A 26,546-nucleotide genomic window follows, 5' to 3' on the forward strand; every position below is an offset into this window, starting at 1 on the left:
TGTAGTGAACTCGCCAAAAACACATGCATTACGAGTGAGTTGTTATCTCAATATTTATTATCTTTGCACCCAGTCACAGGCTTCAAGATCCGTTGGAATTACTGTTGATGAGTCCCCGGGATAAACAAGCTCTTTCCTTGCTGTACTACTAGATGAAATAGATATCTCCATCGGTCGCTTGTTTTAAAGTACTGAATGCAATCTGATGACGAATGAGACATGTTTATGCGTGTAACGAGAGTTTTTAAATTGCAGATTCAACAGCGACCGCGGAAGAATTGTAAATAATTCGAGCATGACCTCGATCGTGGTTTTTATCCTATTGTAAATTGCTAGTAGTCCAGGGGGACAAATCCAATCTGCTGTTGAACACTGCCATCAACTGTCGGGTAGAAAGATTACATGTGTCAAGTTTTCACTGCACACCCACAATAAGTACAAACAAGTGGAGAAAATGAGACAAAAAAATAATAACAACATGATACACAACCTGTTCATACTTCACCTGTTCAGGATGTTCTCTATTGTATTTCCATAACAATGCTCAGCACATCATCAGTCACAAAAAAATAATACAACACCGTCAACCTTCACCTCAATATTTGAAATAACGTTATACAGGATTAGGAACCCATAATAACGCCAATATTCATTACTTTATTCATCAGTAGCATTTTTTCCTCCTGCTTGAACATTAGCTAAGCACAAAATGAACTAGGCCATTCAATGCATGTCCCACATTAGAATTTACAGTTAAATTCTGTATGATAAAGCTAAGATGTTATGGAAAGTCAAAATTAAGCAAGCGCAGTGAACATTGGTTGTGTTCAAGTTGATAAAGGACCATTGTGAAAGAAAAAGCACACAGTATTTCCTTCAACATCTGACTTCCTATGGACATGCACTTAGTGCACCGTTTGTATGACTTAATACTGTTTCGTCCTTGAACGTTAGATAACATTCCTCCACCCAAGAACAACAGAGAGGTGGAGCCTAAATCAGTCTTGCCTTTTACACTCACAATAGTGAGGCGCAGGGGGGGGAAACAAACTGTACATGGAAAAGTGCTTTTTTTTTTTTTAAAGATAACCATGATTTTCAGTGTTTAAAATAAAGGTCATTCAAGAGGTTAGAGATATTCTTAAGATGATAAGTGAGGTTTTGTGCTTTGTAAAAAGCCAGAAATCAAGTGAAAAAAATAAAAATCAGTGTTGGTAGATTTTTTTTGTGTTTTAAAGAAAAATCCGCTTTTGACTTGTGTGATACTGCAGCATCCAAAATGTCTAGCAATCATGGACATATAACTAAAATTGTCAATCATGTCAAAACAAACCAGAAATTGTGTCACAGTTTCAAAGTCCACCTGAACTGCAGCTGGTACAAGCACAGTCATGAGAGGGCAGGGGTTCCCCTTGCGTGACCTTCTTTTCCTCAATGGCCTTCAAATCTTTTTACACTCATATTGTATTCAGAGCGCACCAGCTCAGCGAGGAGGGGAGATGGAGACCTTCATGGTGTCAGGGAAGGACATTGCAACTAGGTTTGAGGTTCAATTGCATTTTTTGGAGCAGTGCGGACAGATGAATTGAAGGTTACCGTCTGTTTAGGGGAGTTAAATGGATCGAGCGCGGGAGGGGGGGGGCGGCTGGTGTTTGGCGCGACATTGAAAACACGCGGCGCAGTGATGTCGTCTGTCAGTAAGGTGAGTTGACACACGTACTCGAGTGGGAGGTGTCGGCTCATCTACGAGTCCAAAGAATCAGCTAGAGGGAACAACATGAGGCAAAAGTAAATTAGAGCTGTCACACTATCGATTAATTGACAACTAATCGATTATCAAATTAATGGGCAACTACTTTAATAATCGAGTAATTATTTAGAGCCATTTGTTGAAACTTAAAATTGTCCAAATCCAATTTTTGTAGTCATTCATGAAAAGAAACTGATTATCGTGAGGAGAAGCGGGTCAGAGAACCTTGAACCCAACCCAGAATATTTTTTACCTTCCTGTGGCGGGTCAACGCTGATCTCCTCAGCCTCCTCCGTTTCATCCCTCATCTCCTCGTCTTCGTCCTCGTCCTCGTCGAGCTCGCTAGCGATGAGCTGCCGAGCCAGCTTGATGTTGAGGCCCTCGTTATAATGTTTCTTCCTCATCATTTGAAAATGTTTCTTTTTTGCTGTAGAGCAAAGCGGAAACATCAGCGTAAAAATGAAAACGTTTTATAGAAAAATAAACAATAGATGCCATGATGAAACAAAACATGGGACACAGCATTCACTAAATTGTGACCCAATGGCTGAGTTCTGCTTGAGCAGCAGAATCTAAAAAACTATGACCATCTCAATGACGACACCTTCTGTATATTCAAGAATGAGGTCGCGGTCGAGCAGATGTCTGGCTCACCTTGTTCCTCGGGGGACAGCTCCTCTTCTTCTTCCTCACTACTTTCCTCTTCTTCCTCCTCTTCTTCTTCCTCTTTCATAAATCGAGGTTCTGAGCCTTCTGCTGCTATCAGCCTTGACAAAAAGAGGAGAAGATTTGTCAGTTTAATACTTTTTGACATTCCATCGCACCTCAATTTCGCTGTAGTTCGGTTATAAATATCTTTCAAACAGGCCGTATTTGGAGAGAGAGCAGATGGGGGGGAAAGATGTGGATGAGATCAGAGGGAGGACAGAGCAAGCACTGAGAGGGAGAGAGGGAGAGAGAGAGAAGCAGCGAGCATGCGAGTACTCGAGCATGAAGCAAAAATAACAGATTTCCCACTGCTATCTCTCACGAAGCAGCAGAGGACAAAATGAATGGTTCATGGCTAAGTGGATGGTGGTGAATGGCTGGGGGAGAGAGCCCATTTACTGTGCTACTACTCCAAAAGAACCGGCCTGATTCAGCCTGCCAGCTAAAATCGGATCTTCACACAAGATGTGGATGAAGACAAGACGATAGACTAATGTTTTTAGAGATTAGGCTCATCAACTAAAAAAAAAAAAAATTGTTAACATTTGTTTAATGATCGGGTGGACATGGTAATCAGGGATTGAAGGAGGAAAAAAAAAAAAAAAAAACCTCATATTTGCAGGCCTCAAGATAAAACAGACATAGGGGGCTAATTGACGTGGTCGTCTGAAGCTAACCACCTTTCATTTATTATTACTTTAATCAGATTGAATTTATTTCTACGAGCACTCCAACAGCGGGGTACCGACAATTTTGCCCGTGTGTATAACTAACCTTTTGTTTCGTAATCCTCCAACTTTGACCTTGTCACAATTTCAACCCATTTGCATGCTCATTAAATGCTTACTTTGATGTCAAGTCATCCGCTGGGACTGCACCCCGCCCTTCTGTATCACTCAAGGACCCCTCGTCCTCATCATCCCCAACCATCCTTAAAAAAAAAAGACATAAATTGCTTAAGAAAAACTTGGTTAAAAGTTAAGTCTTAATCATTTCTGATAAACATTCCCAAAACTGTCTACACTGGAATTGATGAGTTGCAAACGTCTGACAAATATTCAGTCGACTTATTTCAATGAACATATGACTGGGAAAATTTGATGAAGGCGGACCTGTTGTAAGGTGTGCTGGGCTCGTCTATCTTCATCAGGCCGTAATCTTTGTCTGCTGGATGGTATGTGGCCAGGATATTCATCTCATCCCACTTCTGGCTTTTCTTTCTGAAGAAAAAAATAAATAAATAGTAAAAATAATAAAAGCAGTGAGCAGGAAATTACAGACGAGCGCATTGTGACCACGACACACCGCAAACAATTATCCTTAATCCCAAAAGCAATCATATTTAAACTAGGGCTGAACATGTCCCAATTCTTATTTTTGACTGCATTCTTTTGGGAACACTCAGGATCAAATGCATGAAAAATATCTGGGAGGGTTGGCCAACCAGCCAAAGCTACAGATAAATATAGGGTCTTATACTGATGACTTTACCCAGAGGTCGTCCACAACTGGCAACATTTCACTTGGAGCTAAGTCATTAAATAAAGTGAGTCATGAGAGCGAGCTGAGCAGCGCTATCGGGTGACAGAGTCGAAAGGTGCTCCCCTACCGACTTCTATGACCCAGCAACAACAGCAGTGTGCACTAGTTTGTAACATTTGAGCAATTTCAAGTCTGCTCGGATGCTCCTCAAGAATGATCATGCACAGTGCCATCAATTTATTGCACTCTTTGGGTGGGACAAGTTTTATGTCCTTGTTTAAACTGTACACAGCAAATTGTTTAAACGGTCGACAGCTGAAGAGACGCTGGGTGGCTTAGCCAGGATATCCTTTGCTTGTACAACGAAAAGCGAACAGGGATTTGCTCCATGACTGACACATAAGCGGGTAAATGTGTTTTAGCTGCTGGAAAACTAAATGAGCATATTAAATTATCATTGCTGAGGCAGGTTTTCATAATTTTTATGGAAAAACGGTCTCATGGTGCTGACTTTTTGATGCAATTCATTGCAGGTACCCTCTGCCCCCCCCCCCCCCCCCTTTTACATCTTCACTCTCTTGCAGAGGCTATTTTAGGATCAACACAGAAAAAGCCCGATTCACTTGCCGCGAATGGAATTCACTAATAGCTGTCATCTCTGGCCTAATTTTACAGAGTGCTGCTCTAACATTACTGGCTTATATCTAGAGCTGCTGGCTAGGTTAACAGAGGAACAATGGCTGATACTCACTAATCACAAAATTACTGATAGAGCAATAAGACTCTTTGTTGAAGTCCATTCCCGGTAGTCTTTATTTTGTCTCGTCTCCTGCCCAATTTGGTGCCTTGCCTTTAATACAATTAATGTTTAATACATTTCATGGCCATGCCCATAATATGAATATAATAAAATTAGTATTTTGAATAAAACCGCAAATGCGATTTGGGTTGCAAAATAACAATGTTAAATAATAGATTCCGTGTCCATTAGTAACTGAGTTACCAAGACAAGAAAGGAGGGTGTAACATGATAACACCGTGACAGTAAGTAAAGTCAATGAGAGAAGATGGGGGCTCAAATAAAATAAAATAGTGGGCCATTAAAGTGACATTTGATACCTTTGGTGTCAATATCAACTTTGAATTGGTTGTGTGCATTTGTCATTCATTCAACATGTGGTATGCGTGATTTTATGACTTGCATGACACATGCCTTCAGAATTAGTGCAATACGTGAATGTAACAAGTCAGTAATAAAGGCTTACTAGGAATATAGTTATAACACACGCAGATGATTTACAGTCAAAGCATCTGTAAACAAGCGCATTCCATCCAAAACAATGCTGATACGGAATAACTTCGTGCTGCGACTTCCGCGGTGGTAAAAGTTGCGCTAGTTTGCGTCAACAAGCGTGCTTGTTGTTAAGCTAGCTGTTGTAAACCATACACACCCAACAAACGGCTACAAGGGACACTCACTGCGCATCTTCATCGGAAAGTCCAGGGGGTTCTTCAGGTTTTTCCACCACATACTCGCCAGGCACAGGTTTAATGCTGGCGGCGTTATTTTTGTTTTTCAGGATGCCTTTTATCGGCCGAGGAGCTGCCATTCCTTCCCACACACTCGCTGTCAAAACGGGCTGCTCGCGCAGGTGTTGATCACCGATCGCTTTTCCTTAGTCGATTTCTTCCTTTCAGTAGTCAAAGAGTGGATCAAACATGCTCGCTTTGATTATTCAACGATCTTCAATGCGTTCAGGTAAATCCTGGGTATGATCCACAGAGGGAGAGCACATTTCTGCTCTGTTGGCTCACGACTGGCGTGGTAACTGTGCTGAGAGCTAGTGTACTCGAGACAACTTATCGCGATAGTTTGAAAACGCGACTGCCGTGTAACGTTTGTAACCCTCGGACAACATTGTTACATTTCATCTTTTGAAATTCATCCGATTCATCCGATCGTGTTTTCTCTATTTAGAACACAAACCTGCATGTATACGTGGTCACAGTAGCCCATTATTAATTAAATAAAATACGATCAAATAAAATGATTTAGGCTGATTTAGGAATGATAGTTTAGGCTTTTTCACAGATTTCAAATTGACTTAACTTCTGTAGCTAAAGCCATGTTTCTAGGTCCCGAAGAATTGGTTCCAACGCAGGCTTTGAAATAAACTATAGGGAGCAGCAAGATGACGTTGCAGCAGCGGTAAAAGAAGTACAGCAAAATAAGAACGTCTTCCGGGTCAATGCACTCAGGACATCTTATTGGGACATTACATCTTCTGAACGCCCTTGATGATGTTTCTCATTTAAAAAAACAAACCTGCACGTATAGGTGGCCACAATACTGCATTGTTCAATCAAATAAAACACGAAAAAAATCCAGTATTTATTTTTCATGTCTTACTCTGGTGAAGTACGCATTTTTAGAAATACACGCACAGACGCACACTTACACAATCCAAGCTGCTCATGTCAGGTAATGCTTCTGTGGTGTTTCGCCCAGAGATAAAGCGTACGGACTTCATTGGAATGCCGGAGAGAAAAATCTGGACAAAAAAATGTAAAAAGATTCATTCTGTCCGAAGGTAAAAAAAAAAAAAAAAAAAAAATTCACACCTTACCGGACAATAAACAAAAGAAACTAATGAATATACTGTCTGCTGTTGAATCAGTTTGGAGGTGCGCGCAGCTCAAAATGTTGTTTTGGAGCTGTCACGTGTGAAATGTTTACATCTGGAATCATTTCCGGAAAGAAACCTGATTGACAGTAATTTTGTCCAATCAGAGCTAGGACGGTGGAGCGCTCGTATGGTGGAAACTTGTACGATCACTTGAAGCAAGAGGATAGCAAACTGGAGTGGATTAGCGGTTCGGCCCCAGCGTTCTAAAGGGATGACGTGCATTCACGATCGATGTCGTTGCACTCAGTTTTTCACATGACTTGTAGAGTCGTATAGTTATGTCCCTGCTTGGAACCTCCTTAGGACAAGAAAAAAAAGCATCGCGGCGAAATCGAGGTAACACCCCTCCCTCCCCCATTCTCCGCTACAGCTAACCAGCGTTAGCGCGTTCCGAGCTCGGGAAGCCTTTTTTTTTTCTTCTCCCTTGCTCAACTCACATTGATTAACGCATCAAGTCATTTATTTGTGTGCACCATCCAAGAATAAGCAGTCTGGCCTCGTCATATCTGGTTTACACTGCTTGTCATTCCGTATTTACACGTGCAATCGTGTTGGTAATGGGCGACTGAGATTTGTTTACCGTATTCACCTCATAATATACATCCGATTCTGATTTGGACTGTTTGCACGTTTTGCCATCTTCAAGAAATCAGTTACATCTACTGTATTTTAGAATTGAAAGTCACTTGATTTTTAGTCATCTGCTCTCAGCTGTCATGTGCAGTGTAGCTTTCGCTTCCCTTATTTTTTCCTTTTTCCGCATTTATTGCACATTGTGGCACAAAATTAATTCAGTCTGTTGGATGATGGCCGCACGTTGATTTCTGCATTACTCGTCTACAATAACTTAAGGCGCGTAGCTTAAGGTATTGTGTGTGTGTGTGTGTGTGTGTGTGTGTGTGTGTGTGTGTGTGTGTGTGTGTGTGTGTGTGTGTGTGTGTGTGTGTGTGTGTGTGTGTGTGTGTGTGTGTGTGTGTGTGTGTGTGTGTGTGTGTGTGTGTGTGTGTGTGTGTGTGTCTCCTGTCACAATGACTGGCAGAATGAACAAAAAATTATGAATGTGTTTTCTGATCAATTAAAGCAAAGATAATTGATAAAGATAATTTCCTCTGGCATATCACCACAAACTAAATTATAGTAAAGTAATGTACTCATATCTGCCTAAATTTCTTTAATATGGAATTGATTAATCAATTTATCACCACTGAAGCAATAAAATGACAAATTGGCAATTATCTTGCCCTTGTGTATTCCTTACTTTTCCTTAAAGAAAACAACAACACGCTGCATTAGTGTGTTTATGAACGTGACGTGCAGCAGCTGAAAGTTGCAACGTGATGCCAAGATGCTGCTGTCCCTGGGAATGCTGATGCTGTCGGCCACGCAGATCTATACCATCTTCACTGTCCAGCTCTTTGCTTTCCTCAACCTGCTGCCTGTGGAAGCTGATATTGCAGCTGTGAGTAACTCACAATGCAAATGTCTTACGTAGGACTGCATTTGGTGATTTGTAGCCTTTTTATAATATGTCTTGGTAAATACGAATTTCTTAACCTTCTTTCAGTACTCATTTGACAACAATTCAAAGACTTTTGATGACCTCCCATCGAGGTTTGGATACCGACTTCCTAGCGATGGATTGAAGGTGAGTTTGAAAGCATCTGAGGTATATACAGATTAAACACCCAATCCGGAAAAAAAGAATCCCATATGAAATAATGGAAGCACAAAAAAATCTGTTCAATGGTCAGTCAACCTGGTGTCATCCAAAGATCTTGATTAAATTAGCAGGAAACAGCTCCATTGGCTGTGAAATGCCAAAGCAACAAGTGGTCGTAACTCCCATCAAAGAAAAGCCAGTTTTGCAACATTTTTACTTTTTTGGAATTAGAAACATGCCCGCAGCACTGCATCTTGCATCACAAGGCAACACAAGACTGAGGATGCAAGTCGGGTCTAACAAAGCTTTCTCTGTTTTCACTTACACAACTGCTGCTGTTGCTGTGTATGCTTGCTACACGTTTCCAAAACAACACCACGAGTGTCAACCCACAGAACGCAATTTCCAACCTTTGTGGCATTTGGTTATTTTTGTTTAATGCTGTATGCATTGAAAACTGATGGCTGTGGTGACATCTCACCGCATCGAATCGAGTTTTTACCCCAGCTGCCTGGGCTTTCTCCAGTGACAAATACATATTACCAACCTCTAGCTTATTTTCACATCCTAACCAGCTGAAAAAGACATCAAGCTAGCTCCTGCTCAGTCGCTTAGCAACCAGCAGTAACGTTTCGACTGGGCTGCCGTCCCCGTTCCGTCCTCTGTGAAAACAAAGTGTGTAAGTGCCTTAACATGATTGTCCAGTGCAGCTACATGAACTCTTTGTATCATGCTCCCAGGCTCTTTCATACAGAGACCTCACATCAGAGCCGCATCAGAGCTACAGCAGAAGGTCCATAGTTAAGAGGAACTACATGTGTCACACACAAGTCTGCAAAGGAGCAGTATTGGCCGCGACCGTGTGTGATTTTATACGGTGTCTAATGTGAAGAATCAAATACACATCAAGTTGGACATTGCTTTCAATGCAACAATGGCGGGAGAAGTGAGTGTCAAAGTCCTAGCAGTACTGTTTTTCGTTTTAATTTTTCATTTAGACGTACAAAAAAGGGCTGCCATAAAGACAATAGAATTATTTTCATTCATGAAAGCAGCACTTCATACACTACAATGTTAATGTGGCGCATTCTGACGTCACCAAAAGCGAAGACCCAACTATTTTAGATGAAATGTATTCTAGTCATATTGACTTTGTCATTTAAAGTCAAATTTTCAGATCACTTGTCAGATGAATGTTTAGTACATTCACACTTCTGAGTTATCCACCCAAATGTGGCATATTTAGTTTTTATCAAAACAGGAAAATGGTTGTGGGTTTAATTTTGTTTTTTTCCCATGCAGTGTTTTTTTTTTTCTCTATAATGCAAGACTTTCCTACCCCCTCGTCATTTCCTTGCCACATCCTGTATGTCCTTATTTGGCCAACCAAGAGACCTTTGGCATATCGTCTCTACCAACTGTAGAGCCTTATTTGGCCTACAGATGGGGTGCTTGCCATAGGTTCCACAGTCAGTAGGGCAATAAGGCAGTAGCACAGTGACGTCATGGAGCTCCAACAGTTCAGACAACAGTGGTGAGGGAGCCAGAGTGTTTGGTAATTACTCACATCCTGTGCTTGATGTGCAGTTTAGTGAGTTTATGCATGAAAAACTACCTTAATGTAGTTAGATGAAATGTTCTGTGCGTGTGCACGTGTGTGATGTGAGAGAGGGGAAGTGCTGATTGAGATGGTGTTTTTTTTAGCCGTTATCTTGAAGGGTATTTGACTTCACCACACTTCCTGCACACTTCCTGTTGCATCTACACTTATTATGCAGCCTTATAAGCAGATCCTTTCTTCATTATTTGGCCTTGGCAAAATCCAGTCTAGTCCTTATTTTTCACCCTTTCTTTGGGATCATCTTCACCCCCATATTTGTCTCTCTGGTCTGGTCTGGTCTGGTCCCATTTTCACCTCATCACTGTCAGTTTCTGTCTTAGGTTGTTCTCTCTGTCTCTTGCTATCACTTGTGAAACTTCACAAACTGTTGGAAACAACACAGACAGCTAGAGAGAGGAAATGATTCGAGATTTGATAACCAAACGATGGATCGATAAAGAACATGAACGGAAAGATTGTATGCAGAATCTCATAACTGTGACACAAATGGTAACCACTAAATCCACCTGACCTTGACCAACATCCAAATTACAAGCATTTAAAATGAACCACTGTCCGCCGCTGTGTTTTGTGATCATCTTGAACCCAGCATTACTGATGTGATAATGTCACAGATATTAATAATGTCATTCCCACAGGGTTTCCTGATTGGCGCACAGCCAGCAAATGCATGTCAGCCCATCGAGCCCCCGCCCAGGGACAACGCGACGGGCGCCTTCGTTGTCCTTATCAAGCGCTTTGACTGCAACTTCGATATTAAGGTTTGCTTTTTGTCGCTGCTTGGACAGAATGTGCCTGTGTGAAATGCAGCTGTGTCTTGACTTATGGCAAAAGATGATTTTCTATTATCATCCAATCTCGAGTAACACAGTTGTACAACATACAGTTTTTGTGCTTCAAAAAAACACTATATTAAATATATATTTTATTGTAATTGTATATATTATAGTCCCTTTTTCAATTAGTGGGGAAAACTGATTTAATATGAGGAAAATGAGGTATGAGTTTGGTTATGGAACAAATTAAACTTCTAAGTCAATATACCACTGCACAATATATTTACTGCTACCTTGACTGAATTATGAGTTTTATTTTTATCAATCAGTAGATCCTTAAAGCAACTGCACACAAATTTCAAAGCTTTAACGTGTTGTTACTGAAAAGCAAATGCCTACGTGTTTAAAGATGGAAAAAAAAAAGTTATTTCAACAGCCGTGATGTTCCACTTGTCATTACACGGCGTTTGACGTATAGCTTGTCTAAAACGATAGCACAAAAACAGGAAGTGGGCTTCTCTGTCAAACTGACATATGCCATACATTTTTTTTTTTTTTTTGTTCGTGACTGACGAACGTATAAGTTAGGTGACTGCTGAATAACTTCAAATTCTTTCTTTTTTTTGGTATTAATTCAGGAAATCATAAAGATACCAATTAGAATTATTTTGATCAAATAAATAAATTTAACATTTTTAACACTGGCAAACCCTTGAACACGAGGCATTTTTAAACACCAGTGAAAATGTTATATACCCAAAAAGGTTACCAAGTTCATCATAGACCCCCACCAATGCTAAAACTAGTTAAGTTTGGATGAATACTTCCATACAAGCAATTAAAAAGTAAATTTTCCATAATCGACTCTTCCCTTTGTTCGTCTTTTACTTGCTTTTTCTTAATCATGCTCTGTCAAAAGTGATGTAAGAGGGACAGAGAGGCAGGAGAAGTGATTTTAAAGGAGTGGGAGAAAGGGTGCGGGTGAAGAACTGCCTGGAAGAGGAGGTGTGAATAATTGTTGAGAGCCGAACAGAGCAAGCTGCTTTTTGGCAGCCTCTCCCCATCCATCCCTGTCGCATCTGGGTTGCATCCACTCTTCAATTGCACCTTCTCACTTGGATGAGCTTCATCCAACCTCTCATCCATATTGTTCTGTTTTTGTTTTTGTTTTTTTAACACTCAGTTACAAGGTACTTTTGTTACAGCCTGTTTGGCCATTTCACTCTTTTTGTCTTTTGTGACTGAACCGACCATACAGCCTTATAAGGTCCTACCACAGTACACAGACATGCTTTTTGCGTGTCTTTTGCCTGTGAGGACATTTATTGTTCCAAACCATTTACTCAAGGCCCCCACCCCCATCCTCACCAGACTACTCCTGCACACACACAAAATGGCCTCACATTCCTAAAAATCTTTCTAAGACCAAGAACTACCTGAAACTCAGACACATATGTAATATAACCAGTTGTGTGCACAGACACATCACACACGCACATGATCGTTGTCATTTAAACTCCTCACCCCTTTACTAAGATCAGTGCTTTTGCGTCTATTTATAGTCTGCTATTGGATGGATGAAAACTTTGACAAAAACACTCAGAGAGATTAGCGCCTCTATATGCAGTGTGCATATTTTTCATCTTTTTGTATATGTTGCTGCACCGTTTGTTGTAAAATATTTGTGTAAAAGTTTGCTCTGCTACTGCCATGCTATTTCCTAGCCTCCTTGGTGCATCTTGTGTGTGAGCTTTAAGCTTGCAGCTGTGTTTGTATTTGTATTAATATTCTAGATGTGTATTTTTCTTTGTGTTTAGTTTCACAGTAAACTTGGAAGCGAGCGTACATTTTTTGCTGCTTGCTATGTGGCAAAAGACACAGCATGCAATATCTATATTTTGTCACACCTATTATGCATGTCAGCATTCAACATGCCATGCCCATGTTATTTCCATAGAGCCTCCCCCTAATACATAAGCTGTTAGCACCCATAGTATATTTGTTGCTTTAATGGACAATAAAAGAGACTTGTGCCCACTTAACCTTCTATGAAGTGTGAGCACTTACACGTAAGCGCTCGTGTGTGTGTGCGTGCGTGCGTGCGTGCGTGTGTGGTGCTATCAGAGAGAAGAGGTCGAATGTCAAGAGAAAGCATTTGAGTTGGGGAGGGGAGAATTGGATCAAGTGAGGGGGTGACACTCTTTACCGTGTGTGTGTGCGTGTGCATGTGTGTGTGCGAGCGAGAGAGAGAAAAGGCGATGGCATTCCTCCTGATTCCTTTTTAGAAAACAAATCTCCAGAGAAAGAGGTCTCACACTTCCTGTCTGCTGAGATTTTTGGATGTATTTGCAAGAGGCGGGGCAGCGCATGGCATCATTGACCTCTATGCGGGGGGGGGAGGGGTGAACAGGAAACTGGATACCCCACCGCCTCCCTTCGTTCATTGTCTGAGTCTTTGCAGACTGACACTCTGTTTGTTGCCCCTGCATGCATTTTCAAGTCTATACACATTGAGACATAATGTTCTAGTTATGCAACACATAGATACGAGGCCAAAGGTTTTGACACACACATTTGCTGGCACTAGACTGACAATCTAGCTAGAGTCGTCAGATGTCTCAGAGCCTATCCTGAATGATTTTTATCTTGTGATATGGGCTGTGTTTAGTTTTTTTTCCCTCCATGATCTACTCAGAAAATGGTCACAGCCTGCAATTGTAAATATTAAACCTGATTGGATTTCTGATTGTGTGTGGTAAATACTGGTGGAGCGATTGTGACGTAAAATCGAACTTTAGCCAATTAGGAAGCAACTTGAATTTTTTAAATAACTAGATAAGCCTAAATTCTGTTCTTCTCTTACTGTTTCCTTTTTATTTTTCAGTAGTCCTGATATCTGCCTGTCACAAATCACTTTTGGTCCTCTAATCACACCACATACTAAAAGGTTGGTTCCAAAGGCCAAGCCCTTATTGATGACCAAATACCATCCCTTGTCTTCTCTGGACAAACTTATTTTCCAGGAAGTGACTTCCTCCAGTCCCTTAACCTGAATAGCTGTTTGTCACTGTGAGAAATAGCATCTTTGTTACTCTTCTTGACAGCAGGCCACCCTTGAAGTCGTGTCGTCACTGTGGGCGCTGACATTTCTGAACAAGTTCTGCACTTGCGCTGGCCCCAATCTTGCAGCTGAATCACCTGACACTTTGGAAACTTTGTTTGCACTTCTCTTGCTGGGTTTCTCTTTAAAAGACTTTGATGAGCCAATAATTAGCGGATTTAACGGTGTCTTGCCTGGGAATGCCATTTCAGCTTACAGTGGTTAACAGAGGAAGTTGAATGATTTCAAGCACTGTTTTTAATTATACAGGACAATTTTTAGTGAGTGTAAAAATGTGATTAATTATGGTAACATAAATGCAGTGAAAGACTTTTAATAACTCTCAAGGTGGCGCTCGCTCTCTTCCTCTCTCATTCTCGCTTACCCCTAAAGGGGCCGCACCCAGTGAAGTAATAAACGAATCAATCACACTGCTCGCTATAAAGCTTTTCATTCTGAATATCAGAGTAGTTTTTATCAAATGAAATCATGCAATGATCGCTAGCCACAGCACGTTTCAACATGACAATATGGCCCATCGAGATGTTAGCAGGGTAAAAAAAATTAAAAAGAGTACTTAGGCATATCTTTGCTTTGGGCGTGGCGGTGTTACTTCCTCACAAGTCAAATTCCTTGTTTGGCACGCTCAAACATGGCGAATAAAAACTCTTGAATCTTGTCTTTTTTTTTTTACCAGCAGAAATAACATGTTTGAAACACTGGCTGACTAAGGTGTAATTTTTTCAGCACCAGTTTTATCACCATTTGAGTTGACCATTTCTTATCTTGAAAAAAAACTTATCTTACATTGTCTGCTGGTTGGAAGGCAAATTCTGTTTGTGCCTCACTGACCTCACAGCCCTGGAGCTATGCACAATAACAAACACCACACGTACAGAGCTAGCTTTATTAACTTGATGAGCTAGCTTTCCGCACGCAGTCTCATGACTACGGCTGACTGAATGTATGACTGCTGAATGTTTGTGGGTGCTGATTCTTCAAGTTGTCCATTTGTCTTGCAATGTGTTGTGGCAATAAACAGCACAGACTGCTCCACATATGAAAACACACACTGTCACGGGTACAGTGTTTCTCTAAATCACAGGTGTCAAACTCAAGGCCCGGGGGCCCAGATTCGGCCCCGCCACATCATTTTATGTGGCCCGCGAAGACAAATTGTGCATCAAATTCGTGTGTCACTACTAGAATTGCAAATTGTCTTCACTTTTAATATTTTATTTTTATATTTGACCAGTTTTTACTCCTCTGATTTGAAAACGAGTTATTTGTCAGTTTGTTTTGTAGCTTTTACTGTATATAATATGAGGTGCTCATACATTTATTTGGGTTGACAGTCATAATGGCCCCCCGAAAGAAGCTCTGACTACAATGCGGCCCGCGAAAAAAACGAGTTTGATACCCCTGCTCTAAATATTTCCAATTTCCACAGCATGTTTTTTATATATAAGACATACGTCCTTGTACTTAAAACAAGTCAGCCTTTGTCTTATGTATTGAGGATAATGTGTCGTGCCAAATCTGATAAGCGAATGATCTATTTGGGCACTCGATATGATAATGAACACAACAGCTTCTCTCCCTAAGACATGTGTGAAAGAAAGAGAACTTGCTGGTGCCAGGTTCATTCAAATCTGTTACAGCTCTCTATGGTTACACAGCAAACAAAATGATCATCTCGCACACAATAAAATAACTTTGCAGCTGTGCAGGATTATCATTGAGCTGGACTCCTCCCCTGCAGTGTGCAAGTTTATTGAACGCTTTATCTAATCAGCCGTCCGGACCTTGGTGCTAGAAACCTTTTGTGAGATTCCTCTGAAACCCAAGGAGAGGGTGGGGAATGGGGGTTGGGTGCTTCGGAGGAAGACAAGTGAGGGAATGGCAGAAAAGGGGGGGCGGGGGGGGGGGGGTGCTTAGACGGGAGGCAAGGAAGAAAGGCTTGAGTGTAGTGACATCAGAGTTGTGGCTGGGCAGATGTAAGGATGTAGTCAGAAAGGATGAGTGGATATTTATTATTATATCCGCTTTCAGTCACTCCCCTCCTGTTTGCATTCTTGAAATTAGTCAGAGAAGAGAGAAATGCCTTATGGTTAACAAACGTACCAACTTTACAAATCTATCACCAAATTCATTTTTTATGCAAGCAAAACGGTGCAATCAGGGTAAAAAATACACAGGGAATGAATTGAGAGAATGTGAGTGGAATGAGAATAAGGGGAGGGATTTGATAGTATGGTATAACAAAACAGGACATGTGGCAAACTGCTTTAGCTGCAGTGATGCATCAGGGAAGAAAGAGATCTTGTTGAGTGGAGGGATCTGCGGTTATTGACACACACACACACAAAGTGCTGATGTAGCAATGATCGATGAGGCCATCTATTTCTACACAGGTGTTGCTATAAAACACTGGAACGGCAGTTACTCTGCAGATGGTGTCGTTTTCCTCCGGTTCCCAAATTTGTCTCGGTTAGTTGGTCATTCATCAGTGTGTTAAAAACTTATCAATACAGATTTTACCTTTAGCCGTGTTTTTAGTCTTTATGGAACCCATATGGTCTTGTCTGTGGGCAGAAGATGAGTGTGGAGAAATTAATTTACTTTAGAGCATTTTATTTCTGCTGGTTAGGGTTAGGACTTTTGGGCAGAGTGTGAAGAAGAAGGGAGTCCGAATACAATCAATTTCAGAATTCTATTCAGGTGAATTTGTGGGAAACACTGCAGCTGGAATGTTTTCAGTGATGTCAGCAAATTACGACTGACTGGAAAATGTGCAAAAAATGCAAAATATCCCGTGGATCTGATCTGGGTCAAGTCTAATCACATCTGTCCAGCAAGCAGACCTTTCCTGATTTCTACTTAGTTTTTTGTGGGAAACGGTGTCGCTTGAAAGGAGCTCTTGAAAGAATCTCAAAGAATTGTTCGTATCATGTAGGGCCCATTCATTGCGCAACTTGTATTGCATGCTTGTTTCACCCGTGCGAGCACTTTGATACAAAGTCTATACCAATCACTTTCCTAACTCAAACACAAATGAAAGAGTTGGGCCTTGAGTATGAGTAATCTCTCACTCATAAATTGTACAATAATGAATGATTGTTTCTCCCAGCAGTTAATGAGGATAATTGCCACTTTGCATATTATAAACTTGAAGAACCTGAAGAACTTAAATGTGTGCACCCAAGCGTGCGCACTTTAATACTTGAGTGACTTGAGTTTTTTTTTTTTTTAAAGTTCAAAGACCGTGCTAAAAATAGAATTACTTTCATAATAATAAGTCTACGACGAGGCAGTGGCCTGTCAGTACTTCTCTGGTAGGGCATGTAATTGTTGATATTGGGAGAAAATATGCATTGTGTTGTATTCCAGTTTAATCAGTGTTTTTTTTTTTTTTTTTTTTAGATACATTCAGTCAGCCTGAATGTGGTTCTGCCCTCCAAACTGTTTTATAAATGTCCTGTAGAGTTCAGCAGAATCAAGTGGTGTGTCAATGTGTCCACATTTGGTGAAAAAGGGGTTAGACTAGTGCCTTTGGCTAGACTTTTTTTTTTTAATGTAAATAACTTTCATAAAAGCTTATATAAGTAGTCCACATAATAATGGGCTCTTTGAAAAATTTATTTGAAGTTAAATTGCATGTTTTGACAAAATGTCATCAAAGCGTTTTACATTAAAAGCAGTGTAATTCATTCATTAATGGTAAAAAGTGCAATCTTTGTGTTAGCTTGTCTCCAATGCAGATGAAAGTAGATCGGGGGGGAGGGGGAGAAGCACAAGCCCGAATGTGGTAATGAATAACCAAGCTAGGGAAACCGGTTAGTCTGTCAAGCGAGGTATGTCCTAGTTTGACAGACTTTAGAAATGTAAATGATCCCATGTCTTCCCAGCTGCGGGTTCTCAGAAACATTGTTCACTAACTTTACGCTAAAGATATGTAGCACGAGCGACTATATGAGTGGAAGAGCAATGCAGAAATGCGTGACAGTTTCTAGTCCCACATGCATTATCTTCCCCTCTTTTGAGACCTTGCACTTCTCTTTTCTTATTCTCTCACTTCTGCTCTCCTTTTTGAGCCCTCCCCCCTTTTAGTCTCAGGAATGTATCAAATGTCCATATTTCTGCAGTGGCTGAATTCCTCTTGCACAGACAGATCGCACAAACGGTGCTTTTGTAATCTAACGAATGACAAAAGACAATAATGGTATGCAAATGACCATTCTCTGTCACTGTTTCATCACTAATCTAATCTTTATGCAGTCTATGGATTGATACAATGCTTAGGGTGCTAGAGTCAGCTCTTCTTATCACACAAATCCAATAATTGTCCGTGCATGTCCCTCCTCCAGATAGTGGCTATTGATCCATCCAAACAATACACCTTCATAGGCAAACACATCCAGTCACATTGGTTCGACTGCCATACACACCGATTCAACATATGCGTGCACGCTCATAGAATCACAATGACATGACGCAGACAAAAGACAGGGCTGTTCTGCCTTAAGCGTCACACATGCCCAGTTGGCTCGTCACAGATCTAAATGGATTGTCTTGCATGGTGGCAGAGTTATTTTACGGTGAGAAGCTGGTTTGAGCTACAGTGGACAGCTCCAGTGTCAAAGCATTGCGGGTTTTTTTTTTCCTAGAATCAGAATCTGAAGATTTGAGATGATAAACTTGGTCATTCTATGATACATATATATATATATATATATACACACACCATGTAAGTCAAGAGAAGATACATGTCAACATGAGTGTCACTACTTTCATTGTCAGTCATCTGTCATAATAATAAACAAAGGTTGTCAACGTTGAGTTCATTCCAACAAATTGATAGTCCTTCCTTCTTTTTGTTCATCTTCATTAGAAAGTCAATGGGGGAGGTGTGGAAAATAAATACAAGTTTCAAAGGACAGTGAATCATCAGTTGTTTGACTGCTTAGTTCCAAGTCTATCAAGGCAAGAACACAAATGTATTATTACAAGATTATTTTGTCACATCCTATTTCCTTCTCAACATCTGCTGTCAGCGAGCCCATTATAACAATAGCTAAACAGGATACCACAGCTTCTGTCCTGAATGGGAGCCCATTCATTCATTACGTTTCCTGCACATCCATGATGCAGCAAACATGGGCAGCTGAGATGCTGCACCCCCAAACATCCTTTATAAAATGCTTTTTTTTTAATTGCACACCACTGTAGTAATTTAATAGGGTACACTAAGGTACATGAGGTCTTGGATTTCTCAAGTCCACCATCATTTCCGTGGTCTTTGTGGTGGACTCTCAGACTAGATGACAAAGTCCTGACTCAGTGTCCTTTACTCTTCACCTTGGCCAGTTCGACTGGATGGCGTTTGAGGAGTCCCAAAATTTGGTTCGCCTTTGTGAGAACGCCGTGCAAAGGGGAAGAGCACCAAACCGTTATTTTATGACCGAACACAGTCCAAACCGTCACTTCATGATAGAACACAGTCATAAAAGGAAGTAATCATAAAATTACTTCAAATGAAATTTATATGTGGGGAGATCATAGCTAATGTTAGTATGTCAAGCTCCACCCACCACACATGTTGAAGTCCTGTTTTTCTTGCCGTATGAAATACCCGTGGTCGTTCTTGAATGAAAGTCTGTTTGGGGTTTTAGATGAACCTGCATGGGCAAGTTGTGTGTTTATCGTATCCGAGGGAATGCTATGGGCCTTGGGTGTGTGTGAAGCAAGCATGTTGTTTCTTGTAAAGACTCTTGGGGAATGGGCTGCTTGCACCACCATGTCACCATTCTACTTCATTCTCTGCAACATGTGATAATACATTTAGATGGTTCCAGCTGGAACATAACAAAATGAGGGAAGCTTTCTAGATGCACTCCAGATGAATCTGCTAACCAGGATGCAAATGTTGTCTTCTCCCAGGTCCTCAATGCACAGAAAGCTGGGTACAAGGCAGCCATTGTTCACAATGTGGACTCCGATGACTTGATCAGCATGGGCTCCAACGATTGTAAGTTTCCTCAACAGCTACCTGCTTACAAAGCCCGAGAAGAGTTGAGGAATCCCTATCAAGTCCCAAGATGTTTCCCGGAATGTTGCGATGCCCTACGGCGGCTGAGCACAGCCTGCTTTAGTCACCATGATAGTATCTGTACCCTGTCCTCACTTGAAGGGGAGCAGCATGATAAATCATCCACGAGGTGCAAATTCGCCGTACGCTCGGTTACAGACCTGCCGGGCGTGTTTCTTCTTGTTGAGGCGTGCCCCATTTAACCATCTCTCCTTTTCACACCTGGCTGACAGCTCAGCTCAGCTGATATTTTTCCATGGCGAAGCTCCTGTAATAGCTGTAAAATCACACTTGATAACTGATCAGCTAAGAATGGCAGCTCAATTACAGCTGCTCACAGCTCATCCCTTAGCGTTCACTTTTCTTGAAAGCACTGCTGCAGTCAGGTTGACTTTCATTTCCATTATGTTCAACCTTTGTAATATTTGACAATTAAACATGCATTTACGACAGCTACGACACCAACCTTACATCGGATGGTGGTGGAATACATTGGTCAACACTAACATTTGAATCAAGCATTAATTGTATTAAATAAGAAGATCCTCTTTAGCCACCTTGGCACCGCATAACTCAACTCGGCTATCCTCAGCTCCACTCGCCTTGGTTTGAGTTGGGTTTTCACTTTGCAATAATATCACATGGCCAAACTTAGCAATCAAGAAGAGAAATCTATAAGTCTTGATTATAATTTTTTTCTTCGAATTTCTATTCTTTTGGTTTCTAGTGGACATAATGAAGCAGATTGACATTCCTTCCGTGTTTGTGAGTGAAAAAACGGCCAAATCTCTGAAAGATGACTACCTGTTTGACAAAGGGTAAGTAACTTAAAGTTAATTGCAATTGCCATATTATTGTGGATCACACTCCTTGAATTTCTAACTGACGTTTCAGGGGTCGTGTGCTCCTCATGCCAGACTTCAGCCTTCCGCTAGAGTATTACTTGATCCCCTTCCTCATCATAGTTGGAATCTGCCTCATCCTCATTGTTGTCTTTATGGTAGGTGTCTTGTCCAGAGTCCAAGTTGGAACAAAGCTCGGCTAATAGATCACTACTGGAGTACTGTTACAATGATGAAGTCGTGAACACTTTGATTGTTCCTAGATCACAAAGTTTGTCCAAGATCGCCACAGGGCTCGAAGAAGCCGCCTCCGTAAAGATCAGTTGAAGAAACTTCCGATCCACAAGTACAAAAAAGGTAATTACCTCTCCTGTTGTTCTTCCTGTATTGTCAAGTCGGTTGCTATCCAGCATTGGTTTTCTCCCGATTCGACCCAGATGAGCGTCATCACCGATGCACTCTGACATATCGTTCTTCCATGTTGGCGCTAATCGGATTATTATCGTCTCAAATGTTTTTTTCTTTTCAAGCTCGCCCTGGGTGATCAGAGGTATTCAGAGTGGACACATGATGGTTAGCTTTTACTTTGTGGGACACTTCAGTTCATTACGATTCAGCTCAGGTCAATACCGATCAGGCTTGATGTGTCATGTAAACAGACATCATAGCAAACATAGCAGAAAGACAGCGTGTAATTTGCCAATCAAGCAAAGCAATGAGCGGCAGAGACTTTCTTCAATCCAATCAAAGTGACCTTAGTGGTCTTTAAAAGTCTTGCATTTGGGTATGTTGGTTTTTTTTAATCAGACACTACCCAGAAAATGTGTAGCGACCTGGAGCGCTAAGTGCAAACAAGGTGACTGAACTCCACACAACAGGTTTGAGAAAAATGCGAGACGCATTTTAAGGATCTCCCTCATAAATCTGCAAATTGCCATGGCTCCTTCCCATGCAAACCAAATGTATTAGCTTGATGTTATGGCACATCACGTGTGCTCAGGGACTATCCTGCACTGGTCCAACAAGACTGCCGGGCGGTGAGAAGTTTCTTTCTTTCTTTGCGGTCCTGCCAGCTGAGTCATACTATTGGGTGACAGGGAGGCACCAAATGTGTATCTAATCACATTCATGGCAGGCTTGCTCGGAAGCAAACCAAATGATGACTTAAGAGTATGTAGGGGGAGCACAAGTGTGCAGTGTGATGGGATTCATCAGTTACTGCTTATTTGAAGAAGACTGCTAAAGGAGCCAGTCATAATTATTCAGTGAAGGGTCCTTAAATTGAAGTATTGACTGTTTGCGATTAGGCAATGTAATTAAGTCAGTAAATTTATTATTTATATGACATTTTAATGAGCTAGCTGACATACAAACAACAAGCACAAAAAAATAAACCTACAGAAGTTGCGATTGAAACCCGGAACCTCCCAACTATGAGGTAATTGTCTTTACCACCATGTGTAAAATAAGTGTTGCAAAAATGCCACAAGAAAGTCCAAGAAAATGGAAACTCACTTCATCTTTTTATGCCAGTAGTAAGAATTTGGACCTTCCAGTGTATAACGCTTCTGTATGCTCAACAAAAGAATACGATTTGCATGCTGTGCTTGAATTAAGTCGGCAAAATGGACATGTCACATTTCCAAAGCTGGTGTCCAGTTGTGTACAGTGAAATCTACAGTGCCCATGTAATTGGTGCACAATAGCGGCGCGAGACATGGGATCTGTGTCAATACACAGGATTATGTAACAGCAGCTGCAACGCCTGTCAGCGTCGTGCTGCCATTTTAATATCTTCGGTTCCAGTGTGATTGCAAAGTCTTGCATCATCCTGGCTCACCTTAAGTGTCGGAACACAATCACCACCTTCTGTCTATGGCAAGAGCTTGTGGCACATATTTGGAGGTCCCTCCTTGTCAGTGCTGATATATAACTTGATGCTGACACACACACACGCACACAGTGAACAGAACAGCTGCAGTGTTTCGGGACTGGGCACAGAGAAACGCTCTAATTCAGCGACTCACCACACACTATTTCCATTGAGTCTCCTTGCTCACACACTTCACGGTGCTCATCAAGTTCAGTAGGACAACGAGGCTCCTCCGAGAAGCGAGAATGCTGCTTCCACGGCTAGCTTATTAATAAAAGAAATAAAATGGGAGGGAACGTGTTGGGTTTTTACTTGTCTGTTTTCAAGGATGACAGGAATTTAAGATGCCACCAAAATGCCATTTGAGTGTACAGAGGGTGAAGAACAACTTTTTGTCAAATTAAAACATGGGAAAAATTGATCATCCAATAGAATACTACACAAACTTTCTCTCCCTTGAGAGCAAATATTTTCTAATTCACCCAACCTTGCTATCAAGGAGCAAAAGTGTACAACGCAAGGATAGTGAGGCGTGCACGAGTGTCCTTGCACACACCTTATAATTCTTTCCCTATCTAAAAAAAAAAAAAAAAAAAAAAAAAAAGGCACCGGACCAGTTTGTCAAGTCTTAAGAAAGCCTGGGCAGGTTTCATGACTGTCCACTTGCTGTCTTTGGGTGATTGTGTGATGTGGCTCTTTGCGATGACACAGTAAAAAATGTGGCTCTTAGTCTCTGACTGGTTGGCCACCCCTGATCTAAAGAAACACGACGTTACAGACAGATGACAAAAACCACAAGATATTATATAGCTTAACTACGGAAATTAATTAATATAGCCACAGTGTTTGAACACTTAAACAGCGACATGAAGACAGAGAGCAGTTCAGTCTAACTGCGTAGCCTGTCAACATAGGTAGCCGTGTGATTACGCAATCCTCAGAGGAGGCTAGACAGGACGTTGTCTCCTCCAAGCGAATCGTCTTCGGTTTTAAAATAACGATAAAAATTCGGCGATTTTGCTTCAAAATGATTGAAATTAAAAGGAAAATGACTTTATGATAAAAACAATTGAATTTTTTCCCCCCCTTTTCATGATGGCAGGGGAGGCGTTGTCCCTGATCAACATTATTACTTTTGTACAGTAAAATTATAGCATTGATTCAAATCAGTCTGTACCTGTCTGTATCTGATCTGATAGACTGCTTAAGTGCTTCTCTTCTGGTTAGCAACATGGTTCAAATGGGCTCCTCAGCTAACTCTTCAATGGATGTGTATGAACAAAAGCACTTATGAATGAGATATCAGTTACCACCCGTTTTTGTCCTTTAGGGATAAATGTGCCTATTTTGAGCATATGACGTAACAAGGGATTAAATGAGACCTGGCATCCATTGGAGTGGAGGCCACAGTTTTGGGGAATTTGTGTTTATGGATTCTATTGTTCGTATAAAAACATTAAGGACTTGAGTTCAGGGGAACAATGTTGCTAAGCAAAACAGCAGCCCCGATGGAAGCACTTAAACCGTCTCTCGGGTAAATTTGAACCCATTTGTGATGGGAAAATGTGTCGTGATAGTCAATATTGTACAAGTATGCGTATAAGTAAATGTCTAATAACTTTAGTAAATAACTGATCACATGAAGAATTCAGGTTGTGTTTATAATCCGTTGGTCCACAAAGGAAGTGAACGTGTCAATGCAGTTGCGCTCGTTTTTGTTTGTCATGAGGAAATGAAACTGAAACATGGCAAACAAACAAATCCGTTAACTTAGGCTAGTGGCTGGTCTGTCTGTAATTGTATTGAAGCATCTCTTCCATTACCCAAACTTGGTCTTGAATATTTGACAATAAAAGATGAAGTGAAAAGTTTGCCTTTAAGTTTCAGTTGCTGACAGTGAGAGAGGAGGAAGGCAGGAGGCAGATGAGAAGGGCAGTGGTGGATGTGACTGAGCGCCCTTATAAGGTCACATGCAGCCCTGGCGTAGACATCAGAAGAAAACATGCTCACTCTGAGCTTACGTAAACACAGCAGCTCGCAAGTGTCCACCCTCCCTCAAGCACAGGCTTGGAAGAAAGAGGGGGGGAGGGGGACTGTGGAATTTGAAAAAGGAGTGCGTTGGTAAATTCCTCAAGTGACCTCTTTGGCAGGACTTGTTTGAAAAAGTCATGCCAAGATTGTGAGGAGAACGTTAAACATGGATGAAGGGTGTGGAGTCAGTGGCAGAATTAGTTTCGATTTTTTTGTCAGTCATGTTAAAACACGCAAATACATTTAAAAACATGTTTCATTCATTTCCATTTTCTGTAGCACTTGTCCTGGTGATTGAGTTAGTGAGAGGCAGTATGCACCTTGGACACAAAGGTTTTCTAATACTTTTGTTAATCGGAAGCTGAATTAAGAAAGATTGGTAAAGATTGGTATGAAAGACCAAAAGAAAACTCTACCTGGCGAGTTTGGTGTTGAGAAACAAAAGTGTTAATTGAAGCCAGGAAGTCAATCAAAAACAAATTTGTTTCTCAGGAGACATCTATGACGTGTGTGCCATTTGCCTGGATGAGTACGAAGAAGGAGACAAACTGCGGGTCCTGCCATGTTCTCATGGTGAGTCCGGTTTGCATGGATACACAAGTGAAACGGGTTCAACACTTTTAGCACCAACTACAGTGGACCCCCGGACTGATCTGGCCCAAAAATAGCAAAAACTCACTTAGAATTGATACTCAGGGAAATGCATGGGGGAGCGTTGGTAAATCAACCCCTCCCCCCAAATCACAAACTACGTTTTGTGTGAAAAACGCCAACAAAAAACGAGCATAGGAAAATCAAGGTTCCATGGTACCATACTCTCGTTATGAACCACACATGAGTTGCTGTCCCCACAGCCTACCACAGCAAGTGTGTGGACCCATGGCTGACCAAAACCAAGAAGACGTGTCCCGTGTGCAAGCAGAAAGTGGTCCCCTCGCAGGACGACTCAGACTCCGAGGAGGGCGGCGGTGACGATGACGCGTCCGAAAGCACCCCGCTGCTGCGCTCACTAGCCTCCACCAGCGCCCACTCCTTTGGCACCATGTCTGCTGCGTCTCAGGCCAATCGGGACCAGGAGTCGTCTTCGGACACTGACTCGCTGTATGAAAGCAGCGACACAGAGGAGGAGGTCACCGTGGAGAGCGTGGTGTTTGTCCAGATGCCGCAGTCAAACCCGGAAGGCAACGATAACATGCTTCAAGCTTGATTTTGTCATTAAGGACTTTACTGCTTACCTTGATATCATCCCCCTACATATTCATATGTACATTGATTGCAAGCTGGCAAATGAAACATTGAAGGAAGTCTGCTGTGCACCTGTGGTAGGACTACACATGTTGACTGTACGAGTTACAAAACCAAGACACTCCCTAAGGAATGAGACAATATCCAGATGAGCACTGCGTGAATACACCCATCACCGTACGTACTGGTTCAGTCATTGTCGTTTCTTTTATTGTACATACACACCTTTCAGCTACTATGCAGCCTTTTTTGAAGTGGTGTATATTTAAAAAAAAAAAGAAAAGCATACACAGCAGTTTAGGCTCTCATTGTAAAGAAAATGTCATGTTGGGAAATGATTATTGAGAATAAAGTTTTAATCATACATGAAAGTTGTCATTTTGTAGTACCTCGTTCCAATAAATGTTTCTGGCAATCAGTTCGGGGTTTGCCCTGCCTCTCACCTCAGGTCTGCAGGAATAGGTACCACTTCACCTTAATGCAGACAAGCGTGCAATACAAAAACAACAAAAGTCAACTTGTAAATGCCATATCAAAATAACAATTTGCCAATAGGAGAAAAGTAATATTGAGTTCAGTTAAATGGCTGATTTGTCCAGGGTGTTGTCAATTGTTTATCGGTTAAAAACGCCAAACACGCGGGACCTGTTACGGCTAGCAGCACGTGACTCGTTTGAACAAAT

At 41.3% G+C, this 26,546-nt stretch overlaps 2 protein-coding genes across 3 annotated transcripts; one reads left to right on the top strand and one right to left on the bottom strand.

The window, feature by feature from the left end:
• Nucleotides 1-493: 493 nt before the first annotated feature.
• ppp1r2 (protein phosphatase 1, regulatory (inhibitor) subunit 2) lies at nucleotides 494-5,811 on the bottom strand. Its single transcript, XM_037248780.1, has 6 exons — nucleotides 5,420-5,811; nucleotides 3,571-3,678; nucleotides 3,306-3,389; nucleotides 2,405-2,517; nucleotides 2,004-2,177; nucleotides 494-1,763 (listed from the first exon to the last, which is right to left on the bottom strand). Exons 1-6 carry the CDS (start codon nucleotides 5,548-5,550, stop codon nucleotides 1,744-1,746), a joined length of 630 nt encoding a protein of 209 aa, XP_037104675.1. The 5' UTR covers nucleotides 5,551-5,811; the 3' UTR covers nucleotides 494-1,743.
• A 921-nt stretch (nucleotides 5,812-6,732) lies between these two features.
• On the top strand, nucleotides 6,733-26,229 carry rnf13 (ring finger protein 13). 2 transcript variants are annotated; one of them, XM_037248641.1, is made up of 10 exons: nucleotides 6,733-6,965; nucleotides 7,901-8,086; nucleotides 8,192-8,272; nucleotides 10,547-10,669; nucleotides 19,725-19,812; nucleotides 20,600-20,690; nucleotides 20,767-20,872; nucleotides 20,978-21,071; nucleotides 25,111-25,191; nucleotides 25,473-26,229. In XM_037248641.1, exons 2-10 carry the CDS (start codon nucleotides 7,973-7,975, stop codon nucleotides 25,823-25,825), a joined length of 1,131 nt encoding a protein of 376 aa, XP_037104536.1. In that variant the 5' UTR covers nucleotides 6,733-6,965; nucleotides 7,901-7,972; the 3' UTR covers nucleotides 25,826-26,229. The 2 variants fall into 2 exon arrangements, with proteins under 2 accessions (XP_037104536.1, XP_037104537.1); XM_037248642.1 differs by lacking the exon at nucleotides 6,733-6,965 and adding an exon at nucleotides 7,482-7,499 and having other exon boundaries at nucleotides 7,902-8,086.
• Nucleotides 26,230-26,546: the final 317 nt, after the last annotated feature.

Source organism: Syngnathus acus, chromosome 4, assembly GCF_901709675.1.
Source record: "Syngnathus acus chromosome 4, fSynAcu1.2, whole genome shotgun sequence".
Lineage (NCBI taxonomy): Eukaryota > Metazoa > Chordata > Actinopteri > Syngnathiformes > Syngnathidae > Syngnathus > Syngnathus acus.

Coding starts and splice junctions, on each gene's coding strand:
- rnf13 (XM_037248641.1), top strand. CDS start 7,973: ATGCTGCTGTCCCTGGGAATGCTGATGCTGTCGGCCACGCAGATCTAT. Junction 21,072..25,110: donor GATCCACAAGTACAAAAAAG/GTAATTACCTCT, acceptor TTTGTTTCTCAG/GAGACATCTATGACGTGTGT. Junction 25,192..25,472: donor GGTCCTGCCATGTTCTCATG/GTGAGTCCGGTT, acceptor CTGTCCCCACAG/CCTACCACAGCAAGTGTGTG.
- ppp1r2 (XM_037248780.1), bottom strand. CDS start 5,550: ATGGCAGCTCCTCGGCCGATAAAAGGCATCCTGAAAAACAAAAATAAC. Junction 3,390..3,570: donor CCCAGCACACCTTACAACAG/GTCCGCCTTCAT, acceptor TTTTTTTTTAAG/GATGGTTGGGGATGATGAGG. Junction 1,764..2,003: donor CGTTGACCCGCCACAGGAAG/GTAAAAAATATT, acceptor TGTTCCCTCTAG/CTGATTCTTTGGACTCGTAG.